This window comes from Micromys minutus (genome assembly GCF_963924665.1).
Source record: "Micromys minutus genome assembly, chromosome: 10".
Lineage (NCBI taxonomy): Eukaryota > Metazoa > Chordata > Mammalia > Rodentia > Muridae > Micromys > Micromys minutus.
In genome coordinates, this window is record NC_137979.1 from 13,967,856 (window position 1) to 13,976,444 (window position 8,589).

The following is an 8,589-nucleotide window of genomic DNA, read 5'->3' on the forward strand; positions in this document are numbered from 1 at the left end:
ATAAACACCCAAACAAACTAATCTGGAAAAGGGCAGGCACAGTGGTATCTGCCTAGGAAGGCTGAGGCAGAGATCTCTTGATACTAGGAATCTAGGGATGGATTGGAAGCTCAGCAAGAGTTTCTCTCTTTAAAAACAAAAAAACAGAACGGGCTGAGGGAGAGAGAGACAAAAGTCAGCAGCTTCACTAGAAAAGCTAGCAAAGGGGGCTGCAGAGACAGCTCAGTAAAGAGCACTGGTTCCTCTGGTGTTCATGAGTCCGCGGTGCTGCTCTCTGGCTCAGATCTCACCCGCCCACGAGAATGGCAGGGTTCAGTTGTCTTCTTTTCTCAGATAAAATGGGTTTTAAAAGACCAGCAAAAGCACACCAATCTTAACTAGCTACTCCTGTGTGGCCTATCCTTCAGACTCTAACGGGCATACTCAAGAGGCAGTGAGAAAGCACTTACTTTGAGATGGTTTGGATGATAAATACATCTTTTCCTCTCACAGACTCCTGAATTTGAACTCTTGTTTCTAAAGGGAGAAGAAGGGAAGATAATAGTTCAAAATGTAAAACATTCACCAAGTCTACATTAATTTCCAACCTTAATAGAATACAGAAACCAGGACTACTACCAAACAGCAGAACACACTGACATGAAGCAGGTCACCATTAATCATACTTCTGAGTCAAATCTAGGCTTCTCTCCTCACATGCTGTGTCAGAGTACAGCCTAGAAATGATGCAACCAGCATCAATTAAGAGCAGAGGCACAAATGTAATATGCTGTGGGATAAAAGAAGACTGGCGACTATGCCTGCTCTTAAACATCTGTAATTAACAAGGAACAAATCTAGGATGGAGCACTTCACAGGGTAGGTTTGCAATATCAACATGAGAGGCAGACTGCAGGGTGAAATATGGCTCTACATCAAAAGAGAAACCATGCCACCTTCTGGCCATTTTAATACTCAAGAAGCTGAGACAGGAGGATAGAAGAATTAGAAGCTAGCCTGGACTACAAAGTAAAACTCTGATTCATAAAACAGCAAAGAAAAGCAAATCAAAAAATGTTTTTAAACTTTTAAAAAAGCCCAATCACTTGAGGTTAGGAATCATATAAAACTAGCAACAACAAAAAGCCTTCAAAAATCATAATTATAGCTAATTTATTAAGTATGACTAAGGTATTCTATTTATGTGTAAGAGCTTATATGTCGGAGACGTGGCCAGGTATCTAAGGATTGTGTCTTGATATCTGTACCTTACTTTCAAATGCAACACATTTAGATAGCAAAACACCAAACCTATGTGGTACACATCAATATAGCCAGTCATGGTACTATTCTCTCAATTAGTTCATAAGTTTGAAAGTTTTCATTAAAAATGTTTGCAACCCAGAGATATAGTTCAGTGGTAGAATGCTTTAGCAGGCAGGCTCTGTGCTCTGTAGTGACGGCCACTTTTATACCAGCATTCAGGAAGGTAGGGCAAGAGGATATCAAGTTTGAGGCTAACCTGGGCTACTTTGTAAGTCCAAAGCCAGCTTGGGCTATGTAGTAGGGCACTGATGCTAAACTAACAAAATCATTAAAAAAAAAAAAAAAATAGTGTGCTTACAAAGGATTGGGGTGTGACACTACAAATGAGTTTTAGAGATGAGATCTGGGTTTAAATCCTGGTACTGCTACTCATCAGACTTTGTATCTATCCCTGACCCAGACTTTCAGTATCCACAAACAGTAAAAAATATAGAAGTTAGTTCCTCTGCAATAAACCAAGGACTTTCCATCCCATTACTCCTGAGCCTGGGAGTGAACACCATAGTGCCACTCCTCCCACAGCTCTCCCTCATCCAGTCTCCCAGAAAAGACCCTCTCCAGATTTCAGCTACACTTTGCTCTGCAGCCACCATCTTAGGAAAATTAAGGGAGATGAAACAGCTTTTTACAGTGTAACTACTAGATGAATTCCTGTAGTGAAAACACAGAATGAATAAGTGTTTACTGAGCACCTACTATGTGTCAAAGATGTCAAGTACAGAGATTATCCATTTATTACTGCCCAAGAATACAGAGTAAGATTCTCATGTCCATAAAAGCTGCCACTACCCCTGCTAGGATTATTTCACTAAGAATATCCACCATTCTAAAGAAATATCAACTATTTCCTAGCAACTTTTAAGGACTTAACCTATGGCCTTAGAGGAAATGAAGACTAACCAGCTGGGGTTAGAGGCACAGATCCGTAGGTAGTCATGCATGAGGGCCTGGGTGCAATAATGCAGCACATAAGAGCATGGCGTGTATGTAGTCCTGGGCATTCCTACAAACTGAAAGTGCAGGCACACAGGACTTATGTTACCTACAGCAAAATGTTCTCAACCAACAAACAGCAAAGCTGAGGAGCTCGTTATACTTATGCAGTGTTTACTTAAGGAGAACCAAGAACCTCTTAATGAGAATCAATCAAACCTCTACCCGCGACTTGCACCAAGGATATTTCTATACGGTATTAGTAAGGACTGAAAACCACTCTCCTCCACCTTGCCTGCCTGACTTTCTGCTTTCAGAACTGACTAGATGACTGAATCTATCTGACAGTCAAGGATAACTTGATGACCCATTACACCACATTCTGCAAGAAGATCCACAATACATATGTCCAAGGAAGCTCACCTCTGTTAGGTTCCTGGTAAACCTGCACTTTGCCCATCTCCACCCCCAGCCGCCTAGAGAAGAGAAAGGGATAAAAGCTGAGAAGGCAACAGAATAGACCCAACATCTTTACTATTAAAGATGACTTATAAGTTGACAAAGATAAGTCATTCTAATTATGAAATAAAGTAAATATTATATCATATTCGTTTGTTGGCTACCCTTACCTCAACCCCATGACCACCAAAGGCCTATGCAATCTGTCTCTCCTGTTTCATGGGCCATCTTCCTAGTACTCCATGCCCTATGTTCCTCACAGGCACCAACCTCCCTACTACATGTAACAGGTCTTGGAACCTGTTGCTCCCTCTGCACCAATCTTCATTGGAGGGCTTATCTGAGTCTCAGTTCTTAGACATTCCTTGATTTAAAGGTGCCTGAGCACCCAAGCTAGGCCAAACTATTACACCCTTCTTTATTCCTTACTGCCTTCTTCCTGGTATTTGTTACCACTTAAAACCACCCAGTTGGTTACTAGTTGGTTATCTTAGCTTGCTTCTTTCTGGCTCCCACACTAAAATGTAAATTAAATGAAAAGAAAGCTTTGACTGGCCTGCTCATCATTAACTCACAATATTCATATCAAGGTTTTATGAACCACAGTGATTTGGTATGTGGTTAATCAGTTTCTTAAAATTAGGCTAAATTATAAGCTGGAAACTATCCTCATATACTACACATCTGTTTGCTAGATAATACTTCATCTACAGTTGTGCCTACCACACTCCTAGGAGTTGTGGTCACTCACACGTTGTAGTGCTGATTGTATTCAGATGATATTCAGGTTAACTATACCTGCTTTTGATCTTGATAATTACTGCTAATCTGATTACCACACTTAAAAATCACCACACATATTGACTATGGATTTGAATGGTAAAACTGGAACTCACTCAGCAATTTTCTTTGAAAGCTCCATACATGACGAATTGGAATTTGCTGAAAACAACACGAGGCCTCCTTTGGTTATGTTCATCTTGGTTTCTAATTCAGGAGGCGTCACACAAAACATCAAAACCTTCTTGGCTTTCCAATTCTCAGAGCCTAGAAGAAAAGAGTTTAGGTAAAGGACTACCATATATAAAATACATCTGAGCAGATTTTGTTTTTAAACAAATGTCATCAGCAGAAGGAAAATAGTTGCCACCATAATGGTGGCTCTTGTCTTAAGGGAGATATAGTATGGGGAAGTACAACCCTTGGATTTAAGATTGCAAATGGCACCACACAACTCCATTACTTTCCATACCCACTGGGAATAAATAATAAACTTACAAGAAAGGTGGAGCTGAAGAGCTCAGTGTTCTACTGTTTGCTGCTTAAAGTCAATTATGGACAACCTCCTGTTATTCTCCTGTTAACCTCTCTGTTATTCCTCCTGGATTAACACAAAAAAATGGCAAAGCCATTAGCAAGGACACGGACTAGCTGATCCTTAAACAAGGAATAAGTGGCCTAGATCCTTCTACGACACCTGCTCCCCACACCCACACCCCACAGCTGCTTTGGGCCACATCTAAAATGCATCTTGTCAGTGCTGGAGGTGGCTCTGTGCTTTAGAGCACCTGGTAAGGGCACACCTTTAATCCTAGTACTCAGGAGGCAGAGGCAGGAGGACCTCTGTGAGTTCAAGGTCAGCCTGGCCTACATAGTGATAGCCAGATAGCCAGAACTATAGTAGAGACCCTGTCTCCAAAACAACACTCAGACACTGAGCTCTGTAGAAATATGAAAAAACACATTCAGTGTATCTAGCTCAAAAGAGTATCACTGTGAATATCTGTTAGTTGCTTGTACGAACAACTTGAGTTATAGGACAAGCTATACTATTCTTCCTAACTGTTGCCTCAACTTCCACAGTGTGGCCAAGCTGTGGTCAATGGATCATCATCTAAGACAGGCTTCACACACACATACATTGGGATCGCCTGGTCCTGGGTAGCTAGGTGCAGTTCCACTATCAGGCTAGGAGAGCACATTAGTAGCAGAGCAGCTTTAAGGGATATTTATTCTAAATGGGAAGCCCAGGGTTCCAATGCCGGCTATGGAGTAATTTCTCAGAAGCTTATAAGTCACAAACAAACATCTGCACAGCCAATCCACTAATGTTGGTAAGGAGTCCACTGGTGCACACTGTGAAAAGTGGCTGTGGACCAGGAGTCCACAGATCCCACTCAGTCAAGCCCAGCCACAAAGCTGAAAACTTACTCGGTCCCTTCTGTAACAAGTAATCCTGGCTTTCAGAGAATTTGGCTTAGCTTCAGAAAATGGGGTGGTGGAAAAGAAACTGCACTGGCAGGGCTGGAGTGATGGCTGGAGGGTTATGAGCACTTACTGCTCTTACAGGGGACCCCGTTTGGGCTTGCAGCAACCACAGAACAGTTCACAATAGTCTCGGTTATCTACTAAATTCAGTAAAATGCCTGGGTGGCCACTTCTTTACATCCCCTAAACTTCAAATAAGAAGTTCCTAAATAACAATACAAGAGACCCTGAGAGGACCTGGGGCAGCATAAAGTATTAAGGGGTAGGAGGGGCTCTTATAGGTACTTCAGCCTCTCTCTGTTAGATCTACAGGACTCTAGTCCCTAGGCCTGGAGCCCTCATCTCTGAGGCCCATCACCCCAAATTCTACCTTAGAACTATGTTTTTTTCCTTGAAGATTTAAAGGGAACATCCACTCTTCATTCACACAACAGCCCAGCCTCTCTTCACCATGTGCTCCTCCAGGACATCTGAAGCCTTTCCTCTTGTGGCACAAATGAACATAGCAGCCTGCCTGGTCTCCAGGCGGAATCCAGGGCAACAGCTTGTAAAGTCAAACTCTGACATTAAGGGTTAGAGTGTAGCTTAACAGTAGAGGGCTTGCCTAGCATGAGGCATGCCTTGGGTTCTATGTGAAATCCTATGTAAGCTCACTCTTGAACATCAGAGGCAGGCAGGGCATGCACCTAGAAAGGGCAATCAAAACAATCACTATGACTGCCCAACTCTTAAGAGTTGCCTCTAGTTCCACTTTCCTTCCCACTGAGAAATTCCAACGGTGTTTTTGGTGTTTTTGTTTTCTGAGACAGGGACTCTCTCTGTAGCCCTGGCTGTCCTGGAACTCACTATGAAGACAAGGCTGGCTTCAGACTCAGAGATATCCATCTCCCTCCCAAATATTGAGATTAAAGGTATGCATGCACCACCAAGACCAGCCTCCAGAATCACTAGTTGTCGGTGTTCATTAGCACAAACTTCCCTGTGGAATGGAAAGTACAGACTGCTTCCACTCTCCCCTCATGTGCTGTTACTGCTTTCGTGTTAGCCTAAACTTACTCTAGAATATGAAAATTATTTATGCATGGGTGAAAATACATCTTTTCTGGAGACTCTCAAGACCTTGAAGAGCAAATTACATTCACCTCTCTGGGTGAGACAATCTGTCAGGTCTCATGAGTGAAGATTACTTGTGTGTGCTTACACCACAACAGGCCTTAGCCATAGCCTAGACCTGTATACCTCCCAGACAACGAAGACAGAGGCTTGGAAATGGCTTGTTCACCAAAATGAAAGGTCTGTTGGTAGAGGCCCAACCAGTATGCTGAACAAAGCCTCACTTCAGGTATAACAGTTGGAAAACAGAATTGAAAGTCATTTGTTAGCAAAAAGGATACAGGAGCTACTTTCATTAACTCACTCCTGGAAAATCTGATTCGGTAGTAGAGCATTTGCCTATCACACACAGGGCCTTGGTTCCAACTCCAACATGGGAAAAAAGTTGGCATTGATGAGAAGGATTAGAAGTGTACCTTAGTGAAAACTGAGTGCTTCGTGCTGCACGCCTGGGTTCAATCACCAATGCTAAAAATAAAATATATAGGCAGGTGGTGTTGGCACCTTTAATCCTACCACTTGGGAGGCAGAGGCAGGTAGATTTCTGAGTTGGAGGCCAGCCTGGTCTACAGAGCAAGTTCCAGGACAACCAGGTTTACATAGAGAAACCATGCCTTAAAAAAAACCAATAAATGTACAAATTAACTAATTAATTAATTAAGAACAAATAAATAAAAAGTACAAAATAAAAGTTGAGGCACACGCCTATAATTCCAGAGGTTGGGAAGCAGAGGCAGGCAGATCTCTGTGAGTTTGAGGCTAGCCTGGTCTACAAAGAGTTCCAAGACAACCAGAGATGTTACACAGAGAAACTCCTGTCTCCAAAATAAAATAAAACAATTGAGAAACTGCTGGGCAGAGCTAAAACTACATTACTCTTCCATAGTCTGTGGTCATTGGGCATTCTGCTTTCTTATGATTAATGCTGTTCTGAGAGTTTTAAGGTTTGTTTTTTTTTGGTTTTGTCTGTACACACATATGCCTGGTGCTCTTGGAAATCAAGAGAGGGTGTCAGATCCTGTGGGTCTGGCATTAGTGGTGGTTGTAGGGTGCCATGTGGGTGGATGCAAGAACTCATACCCAGTCTTAAACAACTAGTACTCTTAACCAGCCAGCTCTCCAGCCTCCACACCCGGGGAAGCAGTCATACAAGCTAAAAGCTTCAGCACCTTCCTCACAACAGTGGCCCCGAAAGGACAGAGCTTGGTAGCAGTCTGATTTGTAGTAGGGTTCCTTCAATACAACGATAGGTTGCACGATTCCCAGTCACACACAGAATATGACTTAGCAACCTGATGAACTACACAGTCAATAGGATCAGACAAATACCCAGATTTTGAAATATCTATTGCAAACATACCTTATTCAGAAATAAATAAAAAAAAAGATATATATTAAATGCCAAAGAAAGAACACAGAACCATGTTTTGGTGTTGGCTGTCCTTGGAGTTTATCCCCAAGTATGCTATATGGTCAATGACTGTAAATGCTATTAAAAAGAAAAAATGACTTTGTACCCCTGTTTGCCTGGAACTCGCTATGCACCCAATCTGGCAAGTCTGGAACTCAAGATCCTTCCACCTGCCTCTGGGATTATGGGGTGTGCCACCAAGCCCCACAAGATTATTTAATAGCAGAAACACTGGCTCTAGGTTAAAACCTCAGAGTAGCTAATGTGCATATCTCTGCAAAAATTGGGTAATAATGATGCGAACCATAGCAGTTAAAGGACAAGAAAGGTTTTCTATAGGGGCTAGGAGCATGCATTATTTTTATTTGTGCATGTAAATTGTTAAGCACTAGGGCATGAGACGGTTCAATGGCAGGCCGCTCGCACTGCTTCACCTTGCGTTCGACCCCAGCACCGGAAGAAAAAGAAAGAAAAGAAACCGTAAACCATGAGAACTTACACTTCCTCAGGCCGCAAAAGCTTGGTTCAGTATTTTCGTATCCCTCACAAAAGCTAAACACCCAAATTGTGCCAAGATCAAAATAAGAAAAATAAATCCTTATCAACAATGTAACAGATTGAGGAAAAGATTTTCGTGCTGAGTATCTTATGCCGCTCCTCCTACGTCTGAATGGAGCACAATCATCCACTAAGGCCAGTAGAGCCCAGCACGGGGCCCCGGGCTCGCCCCGGAGCAACAAGGACCACGGCTCCCGCCCCGCCCCGACCCGCGCGGGCTCGCGGGGCCCGCCATCCGCCCGTCGCCGCCCCCGCCCGCCTACCTGGTCCCGACCCCAGCCCGGCCTGCCGCAGCCTCGGCTGCCGAAGAAAGAGAGCTCGGAGCTCCGCACGGCGTCTCACAGCAAAATGGCGACTTCTAGTGCGAGAAAGTCGTCCTAGTCTGCGAGGCCGGGGGCGGGGCCTGAGGGGCAACTGACTGGAGTGGGCGAGGCCATCGAGGGGCGTGGTCAGGAGGGAGAGGGGCGGGCAGAAGGTGGAGTAGGAGGAAGCGGTGCATTTGATAGTGTGGGCGTGGCTCACCGGAGTGGGCGGGAGAATGT

At 43.6% G+C, this 8,589-nt stretch overlaps 1 protein-coding gene across 3 annotated transcripts in view; it reads right to left on the reverse strand.

The window, feature by feature from the left end:
- The window catches only part of PRPSAP2 (phosphoribosyl pyrophosphate synthetase associated protein 2), a 28,708-nt gene extending 20,319 nt beyond the window's left edge, over positions 1 to 8,389 (reverse strand). The window contains exons 1-5 of one of the 3 annotated variants that reach the window (XM_080923082.1): positions 8,311 to 8,389; positions 3,976 to 4,078; positions 3,594 to 3,744; positions 2,662 to 2,714; positions 450 to 516 (exon numbers count right to left, since the gene is read on the reverse strand). In XM_080923082.1, the coding sequence (XP_080779208.1) occupies positions 450 to 516; positions 2,662 to 2,714; positions 3,594 to 3,712 (239 nt within the window). In that variant the 5' untranslated portion in view covers positions 3,713 to 3,744; positions 3,976 to 4,078; positions 8,311 to 8,389. Of the gene's footprint in view, positions 1 to 449; positions 517 to 2,661; positions 2,715 to 3,593; positions 3,745 to 3,975; positions 4,079 to 8,310 lie in introns of those variants that run through there. The other 2 variants (XM_080923083.1, XM_080923084.1) reach the window with 2 other exon arrangements.
- Positions 8,390 to 8,589: the final 200 nt, after the last annotated feature.